Source organism: Sylvia atricapilla, chromosome 3, assembly GCF_009819655.1.
Source record: "Sylvia atricapilla isolate bSylAtr1 chromosome 3, bSylAtr1.pri, whole genome shotgun sequence".
Classification (NCBI taxonomy): domain Eukaryota; kingdom Metazoa; phylum Chordata; class Aves; order Passeriformes; family Sylviidae; genus Sylvia; species Sylvia atricapilla.
The window spans coordinates 50,418,486-50,439,614 of record NC_089142.1 but is presented as its reverse complement, the minus strand read 5'-3'; the positions used below and the strand labels follow the sequence as shown (position 1 = coordinate 50,439,614).

The window sequence follows — 21,129 nt, the reverse complement described above, 5'->3', positions numbered from 1 at the left end:
GTAAATCCACTACCACTGCCCTGCTTTTTCCCCATCTTTGCTAATGAGAAGGAGAAGAATTTGGACTTAAAACAACAAACAAATTCGAAAGTAACAACTTTTATGATAATCACATGACCATTATGTTTTGATTATTCAAATAAAAAAAAGGAGCTGAACCACCTTACACCTTGAGTCCAATCCTGAAAAGCCAAGCACTATACGACTTTATTAGTGATGAAGACTTAAATGATGAAGCAGGAGAGGCAATACGCAAAATCCCAGCCTTATCAAAATGGGTACCCTTCTCCTATTGAGTTTGAAGAAATGAGGTTTTAATTTCAGAAATTTAAACTGACTGTCACTTGAGCAATCTGATGACATGGGGAAATGTAAACAAGATGCTATGATTTCATGATGTTAAATCTAAGCCATATAAAAAAAAAAACTTGAAAAATTATGTGACAATCTTTTAGTACTGTCATTTTAATAATAGTTTACAAATAAATATACATTTTCTGAGACTCCTGGCAAGATTTGTTCATGCTGAACACTACTTTGTTTCAGGAGTGGCTGAGACAATGCTTGTTTTTCCAGTTGTGAGGGTGTCTGAATGTGGCCCTCTGGAATTTCAGTTCAAAGCAAATCCAGATGGATTAAATAAAGGATGCCTCTGAAATGCAGAGTGGCTGGGGAAAAATGAACAAGGGAGGAATGAGTTTGGATTATCAGACTGAAAGATATATATGGACATATGAAACAGTGAAAGACAATTAGAAAATATATTTATACTAAATTAAAACTTTATTGACTAATGTTCTCCAGACAACATGATCTGACAAACTATGGTTGCATACATGCAATGAAGTTGAAGACAACAGTAGTTTAACATGGAATGTCAAACAAATTAATATAATGTATTAAATGAAACAATTTATCTGTGTTGCTGCAAAATGAAACCAAGCTATGTATTTCCTTGGTCAATCTGTGTTCAGCTAAGAGGCTACGCATTTGAAGAAACTGGTAGATTTCTTTAGCATATATTTCAAATAAATTATCTAGAATTGTACTCTTTAAAAATCCTTTCAACTTCACTTGCATTTCAAACATAACCTAACTGTAAACACTAAAGTTGCTAGAGCTATCTAGAAAGACCTAACTGTCAAACTCAGTGGACATTGCAGTTCAGTAAATGTGAATATTTAGAACAAGAAAAATACCAGTTACTACAAAAGCCATTTAGGCATATTTTATTATTAATCCAGCACAAAGCACTTCTTCTAAGTTTCTCACATAAAAGACTAAAGCTTGCTTACAGTACTACATCTTCTATCATTCAAGCATCATTATTACCTATCAGGGAGATTGGCTAGGTGACCTAATGGGTCTTTTCCACCCCTAAATTCTACAAAAGAAAATCATTCATGCCAGCAAGAACATGGTTCGCTACATCTTGGGCTTGATCCTGCAGATTTGTTGAGGCAAAACTCCCAACAACTTTCAAGAGAGATTTTCCAGAGCAAGACATCCAGGATTAGGCCCTTTAGATTTTTTTTATTTATTTATTTTTAAAAGAGCATCCATTTAGGATACATGGAAAATATTTTATAGAATTAAAAAAAATATAACAACGTGTGCTTCACTTACATTGAAGGAACCAGAGAATGTAAACACCATAGTGGCCCACATCTTCACAACATCCATGAGGAAGTGTCAACTGCAAGTAACCTGTGTGCGCTTATTTCTCAGCATATGCTTCTTGAGGGTGTTTTGTGTATACCTTTACCTCCAGATCCACACACATAAGTACACCCTTAGTACGCATAAAGGTGTGATAAAATTCACTAAAGGCAGTTGCTTGCTCATCTTGATGCTTAAATCTGCAAGTGGCAGCAAACTGTGTTTTATATAATACTAAAGAGACTCTACACAAGGAGCAGGACACAAGTATCGCTGTGGACATAACTGTGTCGTTGCTGTTTGCACATGTGTGGAGCCATCGCATTTAAGCACATCACAAAATACACCTGCATGAAGGGCTGGAAGAGCAGGTGACCGAAGTATTTCTTGGTGGGCCACACCTGAAATTTGAATTGAATGACTCAAAACTGTAAATTGTCCTCACAGGAGCCTTTCAACAACCCAGAGGACCATATAGGAAAGTTTACCTTCAAAGTGCACTTTCTAAGAGTGGAATGTTCTTGACAGGGAAATGGTCAGAGGCAATCCTGGACTTTTTTGCATGTTGAATAGTAAAAATATTTTCATCTTCAGGTAGCACTTCACCCTGACAAATGTGAGTTCAGTTATTATTGGGTTTTAGTATTACAGAAGATTCTTTAGAAACAAACATGATAGTACACACATACACATACACTCAGATATTTACAGCCTTTCTAGAAAAACAGCCCTTTACCTTAGTACTACCTATCTTTTTTCCTTTTTTTTTTAGTATTTAAATTCTTTAAACCAGCTACATTAAATATCAATGTGTACTGTACCACCCCACACCAACCCCACACCCCCCAAAGAACCAGCAAGTATTTTAAAAGTTTGTTTGCTTGTTTTGCTTTTTTTTTTTATGATTGTTAAAATCTCCTGCTTGAGACTGTTAAGTACCACCTCCACTGTAACAAGATCAGCACTGACGGCATCTTCCAATGCACGTCGTTTCGTAGTTGAGCAAGTAACTTCATCAAGAAGCTTAGATCTCCAGGTCGTCAGGTCGGGGCCTGCTGCTGGCTCGGCTGCTGGCTCTGCTGGGAGGTCTCTGGTCCACAATGGTGAGGGGCTGCAGCTCATGTCCTGATGCCAGTTTTTTCGTGTTCTGGTGTTCATCGGAGAAGTCGAAGGGCTGGGCATGCGAGTTGGAGATGGTGCTGCCAGCCTGCCCCATTCTGTTCTGCTCCGCACTGTAGTTGGCCCAGTTTTGCTCGCTGGCTTGCTTATTGTAGTTACGACAGGAGGAATTGTTCCTGTCTCCAGTAACAAGCTTGTACCCTGGGGGGGACATGGGAGACAAGGGGGCGGTCGGTGAGGAGCAGCCATTGTAATAAGCATATTTGGGGGAGCCACAGTCCTTGGAAGGGCTCATGGCACCGCTGTGGGAGTAGGGGTCGGTTTTCCCCTTCACACGATCCTTGACGCCCTTGAAGAACACGTAAAAAAGCTCAATAATGTTCAAGGCAAGAGACACCAAGGACACCACCAGCATGAAGAGGATGAAGATGGTCTTCTCAGTTGGACGGGAGAGGAAACAGTCCACTCTGTGCGGGCATGGGTCTCGCTCACAGGTGTAGATGGCATTCAGGCTAAACCCATAAATGTACCACTGTATCAGCAAGAAAGCCACCTCAAAGACAGATTTAAACAGGATGCTGATGATATAAGTACGGAGCAGTCCCCCACGCATCTTCACTTTGCCATGCTCTTCAATCCCATACTTGAATTTCTTAATTTCTATTTGCTTGAGATGCATATCCACATTCACACCATCATTTGCGACTACCTTAAGCTCTTCTTCTCTTTTGTTCAGCTTCTCTTCTTTCCTCATTACATAGAACACATGTGCCAGGTACAAAAGGGTAGGTACAGACACAAATATGATCTGCAGAACCCAAAAGCGTACATGGGAGATGGGAAAGGACTTATCATAGCAGACGTTCTCACAACCAGGCTGTTGAGTATTACACCGAAATGCAGACTGTTCATCTCCCCAGGCAGATTCTACTGCTGTTCCCAATAGCAAGATTCGAAAAATGAAGAGGACAGACAGCCACACTTTCCCTCCTGCGGTAGAATAGGCTTGAACTTTGTCAAGAAGTTTTCCTAAGGCACTCCAATCACCCATCTTCACAGGATGCTAGCTAAACAAGGACACAAAAGAAAAAAAATAATAAAGTCAGGACTTTAATACCTTGGATACACTAAATCACTAATCAATGCTAATAGAACAGTGGTGTCAGCTTTGTTCTAATTAATGTATTTTACATAATCTGAAGAGAAACTGGAGTTTTAGTTAGTCTGCAGGTGAAGTGGGAAGTCAGAGAAACTGAAAAGAGAAAGTAACATATAATGTCTCAGAGCACAATCGAAAAAGTTCCTAATTTCACTCCAGTTTTCAGGAAGTCCATGATAATCTTCAGTGACCACTGTGGTTGACTCAGATTCCTTGATGGCAGCCTCAGTTCAATGACCTACACCTGCCTCAGGTGAAAAACAGTTGTGACACACAGCTGAAGCAGGTTGTGGAACTAAGTAGTAGCACTGCCTAAATATGCTAGGAATATATGAAAAATTTCTCAGTTTCAGTGTGTATTGATCATTCATTGTAATTTTTATGTTCACTCTTTCAGATACTAAAAAAAGCAAATCACAGTATAACCTAAATACAATAGGTTACCTTAAGTTAATATTAAGGTCGCATACCTAAAATTCTACCTTTGCAAAATACACACAGTTTTTCCTACATGACAATATGAAACTGAGCTCCTTCCTACCACTTCATAGCACTTAATACATTTAAGAGTATAGTTTCTAATGATGCCAAATTTATACTCTACTCAACTTCAGAAAAAACTGTTTGCTGTCTAAATTAAGCTTATATATTACTATTTGCATCATATAGGTAAAGAAAGCATTCTTTAGCTATAGTTTTATGAAGGAACAAAAAATAGTAAATACATGAAACACAGGTAAGATCATGTTACCATATTGGAGGAACTGGTTTCCTGTTTATCTGTGATTTGCTTAATTCATCGGAATTTCAGGTTCGTATTTGCATCTTTTTGTATTTAAATTCCTTCTTTGTTTTGAAAGGAAAAGATTTAGCAAGAAGAAGAAAGTAAATATGCTCTGTTTGTAAGACGACTCCTGGCTTGCTGTTTGCATTCCAAATGTTGAACACTGCAAGTTTAAAGTGTCTTTCCTGACTTGGGTTTTAAAGTGCATGTTTCTGGGACACAGGCAGCTTCTCAGCATATCTGGAAATACACAGGATGACATAAAAGAAACGAAATACTTTTCAAGACCTTTTATATTCCTAGGAAAAACAAATTTCACTATAGATTTTTATCAACTGGAGAACAGCAATCTTATAAAAACTTACATTTTAACTTTAAGCGACATGAAAATCATGAAATCACATGCAATCAAGAACTTAAAAGGAAAAATGATCATGAAGTTTCCATTTTAATGTGAATGCTGCTGGGCATAGATATTTGTTCCATGGATGCTGAGTAATCCCTTCCTGGTATTAACAGTTTTGATAATGTCCAAATTATTTCCTCCCCACTGCATCATGGATGTATTCCCAAGTGAAGGTCATTTATAGAATACACGCTTTTTGGATAATTCATAAAATAGGAAATTCTAGCACCAAGGAGACTTGCTTTCAAGAAGCGGTGAGTCACTGGGAGCATGAGATTATAAATCTGGCAAACTCAAATGTAACAATAGGTGCCAAATAAAAACACACCATTCCTGCCACCCGAGTCTGAGAGAGTAATGGGAGACGAATGTTTGAAGTACGGGCTCTGATAGCTCTGACATGCCAATTATCTTTGAACCCCTGAAAAATATCCCAGGGCAATTTCCTCCATCTGCCTAAACAGCTGGCTCTGAAGCTCAGCCACTGCAGCCTGTTGACCCCTCCTGGTAATTAGCTCTTCTCATGAATGAAGCCCCATCAAAAGATCAGGCCTACTTCAAACTTTTAAAACTAGAAGCCTTTGTCAGGAGGAGCACATAGAGCATGTTTGTCTCTGACACATCCCCTCAGCCATCCTCAGCTTTCATCCTTCCCAGAAAAAGTGAGTTTTTCTTTTTGAGCTGGAGCGGCAGAGAAGGAGTCAGGCAGAGAAGTGTGGAGGTCCCTGGAAAGGCTGGAATGAAATGTGACCACGTTCCTCCTCAGGCAGGAATTGTTAAAACACAGAACAGCCTGTAACTACACAACACGTGAAGTTTGTTTTAAAGGCAAGCTATTTACTCCATGTCCTAGAAGTGCAAGTGGACAGAAGGAGCCTTTTTCAAGCTTCTTGATTTAATTAGTCAGCTTTCCAGTGACTAGAAACTATTGGGTTAACAGACTTTCCTCAGACTCAACATACTTTTTTACTGTCTAAATGTTATTTCAGATTGAAAGCCTGATTAAGAAAACAGAGGATATGTTATTTCTAGGCAGTTATGTGTTGTTTGTTTTCTAATTACACTCCTCTCTGGTTCATTAATGTCATATGATTTACTTCAGTTTTGACCTACTTAATCCCACACCTGCAATATTTGGAGAATTTACTACCTATTTTTTAATTTGCTTCAGCATGCAAAATTGCTAAGTTTCATTTGTGTCCGCTAGCAATATAAACTCCAGGAGGAAACATTCCATGCTTGAATTACTCATACATAGTTCTAAAAAGCAACTTTTTGAAAAAGAGATCAGTTACATGCTAGCCTTTGCCAGTGACAAAAAACCCCACATCAATTCAAAACATTGTACTGTTAATCAGATAACCTTGTGGTGGCACAAATATATTATTCCTTTTCTTAAGTGGATTCCATTGCTTTATGAAACACAGTACTTTGCTTTGTTGTAGGAAAATTCATTCATCGGATCTAACTTGTTTACTTTCAGGGCACTGAAGACCAGATTTATTAACTGATTACAAATCTGTTTACCAGGTATAAAAAGAGGTTTTGTATCAAACAGGTACTTAAGTATTCTACTTATTCTAGTAAGTAGTTTGAAATGGCTGGCGGACAACATTTAAAAATAGCTCTTTAGTGTTCTGGACTTTAGCTTGTTTTAACACTTCCAACACAGACTGGCCTATTCGATTGAAATAAATTCAATACTTCAGGAATTTAAGGATATAGCTGATGATGAGCACGTGCATTTAATGAGTTCCTACTGATTAATACTTTACAGGATCATAGCCTTCTCTGAGGCAGACTAATGCTGGCGTAGCATTAAAATATAGCAGTCTTTAAAAGATGGATTTCTTCCAGGTCCTACTGTTTGTGGGTAAAGGCAGGGGGAAAAAAAATCTATAGAGCAGCAGGAGATCTGACAGCATTCATCTGCATGGGTTTAGGATGACCACATATATAAGACATTTGATTTGTAAGCCACAATTAAGAAATTCTAGAACTATTTTTTTATGGATGGTATTCATCATGTCATCTGGTTCATATTTTCCAAGAAGAATAATGCAAACTTAGTGCTCTGGTAATGTCCTAGGTCTGACTACAGTGTTAGAAGGTCACATGCTAGTGGATGGAAGAGTAGCAAGGGTTAGCGTGGACTCTAAAATGGGATTGTACAGCTGAAGTAATTGGGAAACAGGCCAAAGCTTTGGTTTTCCAACTATTTCTATCTTTTTATTTGTGCTCACACATACCTAGACAACAAAAGAGAAGGCTCTGGACCCTGAACATAAATCAGCTTGAGCATTTCCCAAAAGCAGCATGCATCACAGAGAACGCAGCTGAGATGTACAAGCCATTGGGCTTGGATCTGTTGGAACAGGGAAGGCCAGCTTTCCAAAATCTTACAGAAATAAGCAAATGCCTTGCAGACATTCCCTTGGGATGTTCATATGTAGGTCTGAATGTTCATATATAGGTCTGAAGATGAGCTTCAGTTCATTTCATCCACTGGGCAAAGATTACACACAAAATGGTTGCAGTAACTAGAATTTAAAGTGTCACAACTGGTTTTTCCTTTGTCTGCCAGTACTGCTGGTGTTCAGTCACTACCCTATCTACCCCATAGCCTCTGCCTCTCTCAACTTGTACCATCCACACCTAATTTAATTTTAAGGCATACTTGCAAAAGCAACTTTGTACAAGTCAAGTACAAGTCAGCACCATGTACAAGTCAGGTCTATCCTCCGTGTTAATGCTCAGATTCATCCCTCTCCTGACTCACTTTGGAAATAAGGGAAGGAACGCTGAATTCCCTGAGGGGGGCCTCAGGACCTCTGATACTCCTGCTTGAGGATCTTGAAATCTGGAAGTCTAAATACATAAATGGCACAAACAAAACCCAGGTGCCTCTACACGAGACAAATTCAGTGAGTAACATGGAAAGGAGATACTAGAGATTGGGGGAAAGAGAGCAATGTATATAATGAAACAGATGCATTGCCCAATGTCCTCAAACCTTCCCCATACTCACAGGAATCCTTGGCCCTGGTTCATTGCAAAGACAAATAAAATTAATCTCTTGGCCTTGCATAATATGAGAGCTGAGATAACTTTAGAGTGTTGAATCTGTCTGTGCTCCTGTGTGTGTACGCATTCAGCTTTATGTTGCAAATCAAATCCCTTGTGTCCATCCCTCTCTTCCCTCTCCTGATCCCAGCCTGCTCTTTGCCTTTCTCCCATTCGAATGCTTGTTAGGTATCGTGGGTCAGCGCCAGTGTTTGGCTTTGAAGTTTCTGAAGGAAACACTTCAGTAAACATCCCAAAGACTAGAGGCTTAAATTCTGCCGCGTAGTGTGCTGTCCAGATGTTAAAAATGGCAGGATGAAAGCTTCACGCAAGTCCTCTAACTCGCTCCCTCTGTGCGCACACAGGGACGTCAGGCAAAAGGTGTCCATATCCCATTTAGTGCTCATTACCAGGGTTTTCGTCATAAGTATTACATACAAAAATGAAAAGAAAATCCTCAGAGGAAATATGCTGCTTCATGAGGTTATCTCAAGGCAAAATATGAGGACACATATAAGGACACAATATTCTTGTTTATGTGTTACTCGATAAGATAGATTCTCTGCTTTGTCTGTCTTTCAGCTGAAGGCTCTTTTTTCTCCTTCCTCGTGCTGCTTTTTGACTACTGGTGAGCAGCAGGCAACAACTGCTATAAGGAAACACTCCAAGTCTTGCAACATGAAAAGGTTTTTAGTTCTCCAAGAGATGCTGCTCAAGTATTTTTTCCTCTGCATTTTGACAATTAAGTCTTTGAGGTATTATACAGGGAATCTGTCATACAGGGATTATGTACAGTCCTTCCTTGAAACTTTCATTTATATCTACCCAAGGCTTTCACAGACATTGCCAACGTGGTAAGGCATATCATGATATCCCACATTCCTTCTCTAAAATCCCTCACTGAGGTTGCTAAAACAGAGTAACTATATACAAACCAGGTTAAAAATCCATAACCTGTGTCTGGATTTTATCACATCTATTTTAAAAGAAAAGGGGAAAAAAAACTTATCAGGAAGACCACGTGAAAGTCACCAGTAGCTTCAGTAGCTGCAGCATTTAACAAGGCATCTAATTAAGAAGCTTATTCCACTCAAACTAACAGGCATCAATCAGGATTTCCATATGAAAGCAAAACGTGTAGGGAAGGAATGGGACACATTCAAGGCAAGGTCTCCCTGTTACTAACTTCTGATGCAATTTTGGTACAGCAGAGGAGAGCGAAGCGCACCTCGGCTTTTTCTTTAAAGGAGCTGAGTTAGCCCGAGGGCAGTGAAGAGGAGAGATCGCTTGTTGCAGCAACAAATCTGCGGCTCACAACTTCGCCGCAGTTCCTCCCTCGGCTAAACAAGGTTACAAGTTGTAAAAGTGTAGCACTTCCAGAAATATATAGAAATGTGACAAAAGAAAGCAAAGAATTCCTCCAGGTCGGAACTTAGCACTTTAAGAGAATCTGCGCTGTTTAGAGATATGTGTTCTTAAAAAAGTTCAACCCTCAACGCAATAACACAGAATTCTTAGGGTGAGGGGAAAAAGAAGAAAAAAAGATAAGTGTTTTCAGAAGAAGAAGAAGAAAAAAAATACACAAAATTATGAAAAAGGAAAACTTGCAACTTACCCTTGCTGACCAGCAGTGAAAATGGATCAGAGTACTTCTTTGGAGGGTTAAACTAAAATGGAAGAGCACGTTCAGGCACTCAGACCTGTCTATTTAAACTTTAAAAGTCTACTGCTGTTTTGTATTTTTCATCCTTCCTTCCCTGCTAATGAAAGAAAAGTGCTGATACCTCGTAAAAGTTTTTTCTAAGTTGGAACACTGGGAGAGCTTTTAACAAGTTTTCAAGCCTCTGACTGTGCGAGAGGAGGGGAGAAGGAGGGGAGGCAGCCCGGGAGGAGGGGCGCTCTGCGGGCGGAGAGCACGGCGCTGGGGGAGGAGGAGGGAGGGAGAGGATTGAAGGCACAGCAAAAAAAAAAACAGCCCACGGAAAGTCAGAGCATGGAAGTCCGCACTCTTGCTGATGTAACAAAACGAATCCACGGGCAGTCAGCAGCCGCCCCACAGCCCCCGGTCACTGGGACACCTGGGTGGCACGGTGACCGGAGCTGGGCTCGCCGGAGACACAGGCAACAAGTTCCCGGCTCTCTGGTGTCACCGGGGGTTTCACTGCAGGGAGAGGCAGTAATGGGCAACCAGCGGGGACCTTCTGTGTGCTGGGGCTGCTGTCTCCTAGCCACCACTCGGGAGAAGAAGCTCTCCCAAGCCCTCTCTACTTTTTTGTTGTGAACACAGCCTTGTTTACTGAGGTCAATTTCCTTTACGTGCACACATGAAAGTACACACCAGGAGCAGCTGTTTGTCTCAACAGGAGATACACCTCACATATTTTTTTACTATTATTTGTGTGTGCATGTGTGCGTGTGTCTCCCACGGGAGAAATGAAGAAATGATCTCACATTCCAGGAAACTCTTTCCAGGAAACTTCAGAAAATTAAGCATAGCACAGTCAATCAGGCTTCAATAGTGAGAAATGTTCCTGATGATTTTCGAACACATTCTACAGAATAAAAGCATGCTCCAAAACTGATCTATGCAATTGGAACAAAACTAGTTTGCCTTTGCCTACACTCTGGTTAAACACTCCTTAAAAATGCCTTGTCTGTAGAACAGAGATTCATTTATTTCTCTATGTTAAGCTCCTCACACATGGAGTTCAAACGTCATTAGGAATTGGTCTCGTCCTTGTTCATGTCATGGAGTATTAGCTGCTCCGTGGACTTCTTAAGAGCTTCTCTAGAAGTGTCCCTGGTCAGACAGTTCTCCATGAAGTTTCACACTTTGGGTTGTACCAGGCTCACTTGGATTTCAACTCATGTAATTCCCAAAAACTATTTCTGAGCTCAGTAGCATGGATAAGCACTTTTTCCTCTTTGAAGTGGAGAAGCTCAATAATGGGTATGGAGATATTTATAGATAAAGGTCTTCTTTACAGTTTTTGTTTTTTTTGAAATAATGAAAGTTACATTCTGCAACACAACCTAGATGCTTATTTTTCACATCTCTTCCCTACTGTTTTTCACACAGAAAAGATATCCAAGAGATCTTTCAGAGAAGAGAAGTAAGACAAGATCATTGTAGAAATATACTCAGCAGGGAGCTTTGAAGTGAGGAGCTAAACACACCCATCCTGGTTCTTGCTCTGGAGCAGTTAATAGCAGCCCACACTGCCTCCTGTTTGACAAAAAGAGCTAGTACACTGCAATGCACACCTTCCATTCCCCTTCCTCCGGCTGCAGACAGAGACAACTGGTTTGCTCAGTTTCCTCTCTTTCCTTTGATAGTTGCTGTTAGCTTGTTAGTTTTGACTTCTCCCCCCCCCCCCCGCCCCCGTCTTGTTCTTACAGTTGTCCCAGCCACACGGCAGAAAGAAACTCCATGCTTTCTGAAGGTCGTTTTCAGGTTGCCTTTTCTCATCACATTAAGGGAGAATTGGAGCTTTGTGCCTCACAGACTGTGAGCCCTTCTTGACAATGGATAAACTGTAATATACAAACCATAGCATTTCACTGTATAGACAGTCAGGAGAGTACACACGGGGCTCCTGTTGCTGTCTGTAAAACACTAGTTATTCTGGAGCAAAGCAAAAACTCTATGAACGTGACTATGTGCGTCAATATTCAGACATGGAGGACATTTTGGATATCATATATGTTGGTCCTGAAAAAATTGCCCCTTAGGAAAGTAGAATTATGCCAGGAATAAACCCTTGAATTATAACATGCAAGAATACAAAGCTATCGTTCCCTGTCAAAACTGGCAAAATCACAAGATCACAGGTTCCAGCTCGTCTGATCTTACATTTTCCCACTATCTTCCAGTACAGGCTTTGCAATTTTTCAAACATTATGGTTTTGAACGAAGGAAGAAGAAATATTTCTGCACTTAAATAAATTAAAACAAAACAAAACAAAACAAAAACAACAACAACAACAACAAAAAAAACAAACCACGCCAAAACAGTATTTGTGAGAAGCCCAGCAATCTTAAACCCCAGTTTGGAAAATTAAAATGTATTTAAAATGTATATTATAAAATGTACTAAAACATTAGTAACAAGGGAAAAATGGTTTTGCACCCATATTAAGCATAGAACTTGGTTTTGCTATGGCACTATATACATGCAAAAGGGAAAGTTGTAAAAGTCTCCACCACAATAATGTGTAGAATTAGGAAGGACTGTTATCTGTGCCAATAAGAATTACTTGGAAATGTCTCTTAGAGTTTGGAAATATATCTCCATCTTCATATTTTACAGCCTATTACCAGAACATATCCAGCTTCAGGTGATTCAATGATCTACCATTTCACAAGATTACAAGAAAATCTCACATTCATTTGCTTTGCAATGGAAACACCTGTTTCAGATGGAACACATGTCCCCACACATAACCTTTCTTCAGCCGAAAACTGTGTTCAACAGGAGAGCACAGAGTGTCAGATCTGAAATATTTGCAAATCTGTTCAAAATTATGGACTAAGAGGGGTAAGAAGATCATAGTTAGGTTTGAAGCCTTGCACTGTAGAAGACAGATTCTTTCCACATTAAAAAAAAAAAATTAAAAAAAAAAAAAAAGCAACATTTTGGGGTGTTGAATTGTCTAGGAACTCTCTTGCCATCCATTGACATCTTGCCTTTTGGAGGAAACAGCACTGTCTTGGCAGTGCAAGGACTCCAGACCCTGCTTGCCTTTGTTTTGGCAGGCTGCAGCACAATCCGTAAGGGCACATTGCACTGCAACTCAGGTACAGTGCTGGAGCCCAGGCTCTGCCAAGTCCATCTCTGAGGCTGAACCTCAGGGTGACTTCCACTGTGCTTCTATCCACCCTCTGCTGACTCCTCAGCTAAATCTGTGAAATAATTCAGTGCTCACAATGCCCACTGCTGCTGCTTTTCTATGCAGACTTACCAAAGGAAACCAAATTTTGGATTGTTTAGTATTTCCAGCTTTTGGCACATATTCATGGTTAATACAGAACACACTCCACAGTTTTCTTTGTAGTTATTACCTTAACACAAGTGCACCATTTTATTAAATTTTTTTTTTCCTCATGCTTCTTCCTAATAATCCCTTAATAATATTTGAGCAACCTGATTCCCTAGAAAAGCCCTAGTGAATGCTTTATTCGGAAGGCTAGGCAGTTCTCTGACCATTACCAAATCTCCCATGTATACCAGGGGGGTTCATGGTCTACTTCCAATTAAGCATGTCTGTAGTTTGTGGAGCTCTTAAAATGAATCACATGCCTTCACTTGCTTCCCATTTGCTTGCAAAATTCACTTCCCAGTACTGCCATGCATGGCACTGTCCTCAGCCTGTGCAATTTGGGAGACGAATCCACAGACCAAGTAACATGAGCTGAAAATAGAGTAAAAGGAGATTAATATACACAGGTAGTACAGACTTCCTTGGGTGCTTTCAAGGTAGCTATGCAGTCACCCATGTCCCTGGATGGCACATAAGCTTTAGCAGATTTTCACCGATATCCCTTCTCACACATTCGGCTTTGAAGACAAACTTGTGAATAATGTGTGACCCTGTTTCATGCCCTATGGAGGTGAAGCTTTTCAGAACATCCAAGGAGCAATAATGTGGTATTTCACGATTACCTAAGCACATAAATGTGCAGACTAATGCTTTTTTTTTTTTTTTTTTTTTTTTTTTTTTTTCACCCAGTGAGGTTTTTTGCTTGTATAAGGAATTTACGTCACACAGAAATACACCTCAGCTTTGAAGTAGCTGACCACAGTGCTTGCACATTCCTTCAGCTGGGGTGACTGAGTTGGAGCCCACTGATGCACTCAGCACACCCTTGAATCTAGGAAACACAGCCATATCCACTCCCTGCCCCAAGTTTCAAAGGGTCATTGCTTGTTCAACACAGACAGTTAAAGGCAATTATCATCCTTCAGAGTGGTATCTGGTTCCCACGTGGGTGACACAGTGCATAGCCTATAAGAATACTTTCTGATAATTTTAAGGGAAGTAATAATAAAAGGAAGATAATCACGAGACTCCCTCTTAGTGAATTCACCTTCCATTCCTTGTTGAAAATGGTCTCTCAGATTCATTTAATTCAAAGCTAGGTACTCCCCAGGGGAAAAAGGGTCCTATTCAGCATAAGATAGATTCTGCTCTTACTGGCTGCAAAAAAAAAAATAATTGCAATTTTAAAAGAGACCCTGTAAAAAACAGCAGACTGCAGCACCTAAAATGAAAGTGGGAAGTTCTCTATGACAGATGCCATCGCTCCAGAACCCACCCCAGAGAACAGTCACAGCAATATTCTCTGGAAATATATTGCTCTGTTGTACAGTCATCTGTCTGCAATCTCAGAGTGTTTTATAAATATTATCATAGAAGAAGTTAAGTAATTGTAACTTCATTTATGGACTTGGAAAGTATGTCGTGGAGAATATCAGCAGCTCTTTTGAGTCATAGACAGCTCATAGCTCAAACAGAATGAGAAGCAAAATTTCTTACTTTTTCCAGGGTCCATCCTTTAAGCCTAAAATTATTCTGATTTGCTCTCTAGTTGCATTTTGGAATATCAGCTAGCAGGACAAAAAATTAAGAGTGAGTTTCTTTTTAAAATTTATGAGTATCACAGAGAAGAAAAACAAACTGCTCAAAACTTGGGGTGATTGTTTCCTTTCTGTTCTTTGTGCTGGTCAGTGCTTGCCACCTCATACCACTAAGGTCTCACCACAACTTCGTGGAGATACTCAGCTTGCTCACTTTCACAAGCTATGTTCAGAAATCTCAATTCACTCCTGCGCCACTGATGGAGACAAGGGAGAAGGATAATACAGGAAGGCTCAGATGCTCTTCAGCTGTGCCAAGAAACTTCTAAACCTCATTAAAGACAGCTTAAACACCAGGAAAGTTGGTCTAAAAAGGATTTATCCCAAGATTATATCTGACTCCAATCAATAAGTCCCTCCAAACTAGTTGCCCCTCCAGAAAGACACTGGAAAAGTATTCAAAGACTGAAGTTCACAGATCCTTATGAATTTGGCTCCACCTTCTGTACACAGTGAAAATAAACATGAGTTATATTGGATCTTGAATGCCAGGCAGTCTTTGTGTTTATTTTATTTTTCATTTCACGTTAAAAAAATCCAGGAATGACATGGTCTTAACAGTATTTTGTGAGCTTCTGTTTCTCTCTATTGATGTTGGTGAGGCTTCCAAGTCCTTTGGTCCCAAAGGTTGGGAAATTTTAAAAATAAATATGGCTATTTCATGCTTTCAAGCCGTAGAGTAACTGAGTGAAGGTAACATTGTCTTTCACAAAACTGTCTTTAAATTCTTCAGGAGGTCTGGAAATGACAGGATGTATTAACAGTGAAATGAAAAAAAACTTCAGGATATGTATTGACATTGTCTGCTACTTAAGTCTTATGGGTAATCTCACAGAAGACAATAAATTTGCACACACAAAGTATTACCCAGCACCACAAATAAGGGTTGTACAATCAAACTACAAAATAGCAATCTTCACAAATGAAAGAAAACCAGAGTAGGAAAGTCATCAAAATTACTATCCATCTGAAAATGCTTTTGTACATTTATTGATGAAGAAAAAGAATTTTATTATTGAAAAAAATATTTATTATTAAAAAAAATGCTGTGCAACAATCATTGGGCTTTGGATGTTTAGAACAAGTGAGCTGTTTTGACATAATTCTAATACTTTTTATCCAGGATTTACAAACAGCAACTGCTTTTCTGTGGAAGTCTTAAAAATCTTGTAGAGATTGATGAGTTTTCCACATGTGGCTGAACTGAGGAACAGAAAGTTTGGCTGCTTTCAGAGGAGCAAAGAGGAAATGGGTGAGCTCCCTTCCCCTCAAGAAACTGTGCCTTTTCAATCCTGTTCTCAGAATGTCCTTGACTTTTATTTAATTTTGATTTTTGATCTTATTTAAATAATTCCAGATTTGCTCACTATTTGTGTAAATTTATTGACGTGAGGCACTGCATTTTACTAACAGAACAATATTTTTACATTTAGCTAGTCACTACCATTGGTTACAGCGAATTAAACTGAGCTGCTTCAATGTTCAAATAAGCATTAAAGTCTAGCTAAAAGGACTTTTTATCTAGAACATCAAAATTAACACTTTTTTATTGCAAGTCTACATATTAATATTTAGGAAAAAAAATCCCTTTTTTGATCAATTCCTACATAGAAGGAAACCAGAATCAATATTTTATAGGCTCTCTTATTATGTCCTGCATTAGAATAAAGTGTATTAATCACAATATATTTGTAAGTGTTTGGGGTTTATTTTTCACTCTTCACAAGATTAGAGAGTGCTTTTGGAAAGCCTTTTCCTGTAGATACAATTTTTTTTAGATTGACATGTGGCTTCATTCACATTCCACTGTGTGACTGCTCACTCACCCGCAGACAGACTATGCTGGTCATTTATTTCGAAGTCTTTTCCCCATATGACTGCCAAGGAAACAAAGAGTTGTATCTTTCCTCTCACTTCAGGAGGGCTTTTGCCTGAAGAAAAGAGAAATCTAAGAGAATGGACCTGAAGCACACTATTTAAAAAAATTCTGAAAATCAGAGGCAGAGTGAGTGAGATGTTCCTGGCTGAAAGGGAGAGGTGCACTCACTGGGTTTCTTGATAGCACCACAGGGGTGTTTGAGGACATGAACATTTCAAGGTTTTCCACTCATTTCCCCTACACTACTCTGTTGCCATTTGCTGTACAGCTGCATATATGTTGGACAGAATCTTACACTTGAGGAGCAATAATTGCTTCTTTCTTTTGGCAGCCTGCAGGATTAATGGTGGTGTGGACATGAAAGGGTCTGCAAGGAACTAAATGTCACGAAATTCTACATAAAAGCAAAGTAAAAATTATTAATAGGCTTGAGTGCTGGTTAAAATATACTACTAATTAAGGGGTTCCCATAAGAACAACTTTGGGAAAACAACTGGAAAATTAATCTACTGGAATTAGCAGTTTGTGTTATAAGATTTTCCCAGAAGGGGATCTTCCAGTATAATCCATGAGTCATTTTTTTAGGCAGTGAAGAACATTAGGTCCAGAAGTCTGCTTTGAATTTAAATGTGTGTACATTCATTAATTTAATTTCTCAGAAATTTTTAGATTAACTGAACTTAAAAAGAAATGTAGTCAAGTTACACAGTATATCAGTAATTTAATGACATGTAAAAATGATGCATAAAGAACATAAGAATCCCTGATTCCACAGTTTAGGCTGGGAACTGCTCATTAGTTATTGCCAGCACTGTTCAGCAAACATAAATACAGGTGCATAAGGGAAAACATCACATAAAATATAACAATAACTTTCAGCTATTAAACTTTAATAGAAAGTACATTGTATCAAAAGCATGCTAAAAGCATGTTCAGTAATGTAAGAAAAATTAGATGTAATGTACTGAGCATTAAACTAAGAGTTTTCTTTTACATGTCAAAACTGAATTGTAAAACCCATCAGCTTTACAAATTTCTGAGGCTGTATTCAAAATAAACAACTCTCAATTAACTGGCCTAAAAACTGACACCAGTGTATTATCCAAAAGCACAATTATTGCACACTTGATCACAATAAAACTCCAAATGGGTACTAATAATCTCAGACTTTTCCATATGTACGGGATACTTTTAGAAGATGGAATGCAAGAATTAAATCAGTATTCACACAACCAATGTTATATCTGGCAAATTCTGTCTAAAATCTAAGTGAAAAATGGTAGTGAAACACCTGTAAGATGCTGTCTCCTGTGAAAAAGTCCTTATATAATTGCATATTTATGGTGACCTAGTGTTGTTAGCAATGAGGATGAGAATGTATATGGAATTTAGGTGCTAGTACAGACATGCAGAGCTGAGACACACAGGTCCTAATTTCTGGTCCAGCTGCCTTTCTGCAGTGATTACCAAGCTCTGGAAAGGCACAGACTCCTGCAGAGCTCAGGAAGAATCCCTGGTGGTCAACACACCCACAACCACCCCACACTGGGCTGTCCTGAGCCCCCTCCCGTCCTTGCTCTGAGCAGAACCCCCAAAATACCTGAGGTGCTCCCACCTCCCTCCCCAGAAAGGCCCTGTTTTACCCTATATTATCTGAAGCCATATGGGGCTTCTCACATCATCCTGTTTTTCCTGGATGAAGCTGCTTGTGATTCTTGTTCTGCTGCTGCTGAGACTTTCGGTAATTATTTAGTGATCAGAACACTTGCTCTCAAGATGGTAAACTCACTTGCAAGCCTTGCTGAGACTGTATAGATCAAAACTGCATCTTTCGTTTTCAAAGCTACTGCTCTAATTATAAAAACCAAGGACAACTGAAGACAAATCAATGAATCCTTTATTCCTGTTGAGAAAGCTGCGCTATTTTGCAAAATATAGCACTAGGGCTGTGGTTTAGCAGTGGGCTTGCCTGTGCTGGATCTATAGTTGGACTCAATAATGGTCTCTCCCAACCTTAATAATTCTATGAGGCTGAAACTAGATGATTTTTATGGTCCTTTTCAACTCAAACCATTCTATGATTATAAGAAAAAGAATTGAAAAGTTCAATAACATGAGAAATAATTGAGAATTTTTTTTCTTAACATCTGTTTCAAAAAATGTCCTAAAAATGGGATAAGAATTCATAACACAGTGTTAAAGAAAGTAAATTTATTTCTGTAAGTTTCAGATGATCACAGTACAAGTGGATACAATCTACATGAGCATGAGAACGCCTTGGGCCACCCACTGCAGACTATTCTGTGGAAATTGTGAGTGACTACTACATTTTGGATGAACTTCTTTATTCACTGTTTATACTCCTCTGAGTAAATTTTTTCTCTTAAACCTGGAAAGCAGTCATGGGTATGAAGCCAGTTAAGCTCATATCAGTAGAAGGTACTGCTGAAAATGTTTATTGATAAAGGAAGACCCTGCTGACAAACCAAGTGAGCCAGAAAAAAAGGGCTGATCTTGGGTACAGGATAGGGAAATACACTATAAACTTCAAGTTAAATGCTAAAACAGAAGTAAAATCTCTTTGGATTACTTCATGAATGACTATATAAAATACAGATCCTTTCATGAATTCATGTAGAGTCAAGTGATTTTGATGCACTTGCACAAATTTTGCTTTTCCATGGCACATAAATAGCTCTTCGTTACTTATTCAGCTTTTGTTCCCTGCCCTCAATACCATTTGATTTCAAGAAGAAATTCTACATCAAGAACAAAGAGGGTCTCTACCAGCCTTTGAAATGGAAATGTAGAAGTCTCAGTGTGAAATTGTAAAAGTCCTTGATATGCAATCTGCTTGACCCGCAGACTGCATCTGAGTTGGGAACCCTGGTGCTATATATACTGCCATAAAACGGCTCACTTCTACCATTGGTCTCTGCTGGAACAACTCACTATGAGTTTTAGAAGTGTTTAGCTCTGATGATGTAGGTATCTGTTGATTTATTATAAAACAGTGTTTTGGTTTGGAATAAATTAGGGAAGAACCTCCAAAAGGAGTCCCTTAAAACAAAACCTTCACCACTCAGCCATCTGGGAATTGAGTATTTATTGTGTGTAACTATTCTGAATATTCATGAAACCCAGGTAAACACGTTAAGGCAATAATATGCACTTAAAAATCTGCAAAACATCTTTTGGCTCCTCTATGAACTCCTGAGAGTAGGACTGATAGGGAAAAGCATATTAGTTTTTTTCTTCTCATAAATTGTCCTAGTGAAGCTTTATAGCTTTATTGTCATAAAAATATGAGTGCTTGCCAGTGTTTTGAAGTTAGGGATGAACACCCCCCCCCCAAAATTATAAAATCATTACTTTTTTTTTTTTTTTTTTTTTTTTTTTTTTTTTCTTGAAGATACTAAAGATATTCAGGAAAGAAGCATAGCAAGGATCTTTACAGATCGAATCCATAAAAGAGATCCTTACACCACGGGACTGGTCAGTGTGGCCACACTGATGACCACCACAAACACAACTTATTCAAAGTCCTGTTTTAGCTCAGAAAGATGCTTTCCTTACACAGAGTGAGGCACCAAGCAGCTTCACGCTCTCAAGACCTGATTGCCCCTCAGCAGTCACAGCAGGAAGCAATTAGTGACTTCTCAGAAAATGAGGTGCCTCCAGACGTGGCAGTTGCTGATTTGGAGCTTCCAGGCTATTACAGCAGGAGAGAAAGGCCTAAAACATAATTCAGCACCAGAAACATTGGGTATCTTTAAACCAAAAATCTTTGACTTAATTCCAAATGTTACACTGAGACGTAATCTTTCTTTCTGTCCCTGTTAATTACCGGGTTTACGACAAGCTCACATTTCTAAGCAGCTCTGCAGACCAAGGTTGCAGGGAGATTTTAGAAACAATTTTTACATTCTGCCAAGAATAACTGCTGCTGGGCAAAAAGCCCGAAGGACTGTTTTTATATCCCAGTCCTAACCAGGGTTTTCAAGTTTTGGTGTCTAGAAAGAAGCATAATCTACCAATACAGCAAATTAGCCTCGAAGACATTGAAGGACATAACAAATGAATTTTTACATTGCTCCTATTCACATTTGCCCTACATCTAAATACAAAAGAAGCTATATACTTATTAAAAAAAAAAAAAAAAAAAAAAAAAACCCAAAAAAAAAAACACGCATAAAACCACAATGGAACGATCAAACTAAAGATTTTTTTTTTAACATTAAAAAACCTTTTAAATTATTTTTATATTATGATTCTAAATAATGTAAGGACAGAAATTTTGATTTATGAGAGACTGGGGTTTGGAACAAGAAGGAGGCAGGAATTTGGCCAGGGGAACCCGGGGCCGGGCAGGGCGGCCGCGTTCCCAGCAGGACCCGCCAGGGGGCGGTGCGAGACAGGAAC

General features: G+C 39.1%; 1 protein-coding gene across 1 annotated transcript; it reads right to left on the bottom strand.

Annotated features, from left to right (window-relative positions):
* Positions 1-764: 764 nt before the first annotated feature.
* Positions 765-10,053, bottom strand: GJA1 (gap junction protein alpha 1). Its single transcript, XM_066315314.1, has 2 exons — positions 9,806-10,053; positions 765-3,845 (listed from the first exon to the last, which is right to left on the bottom strand). The coding sequence occupies exon 2, from the start codon at positions 3,827-3,829 to the stop codon at positions 2,684-2,686; it is 1,146 nt and encodes a 381-aa protein (XP_066171411.1). The 5' UTR covers positions 3,830-3,845; positions 9,806-10,053; the 3' UTR covers positions 765-2,683.
* Between the last annotated feature and the right edge of the window lie 11,076 nt (positions 10,054-21,129).

Bases quoted from the DNA above. Each gene is read 5' to 3' on its own strand.
- GJA1 (XM_066315314.1), bottom strand. From the start codon at position 3,829: ATGGGTGATTGGAGTGCCTTAGGAAAACTTCTTGACAAAGTTCAAGCC.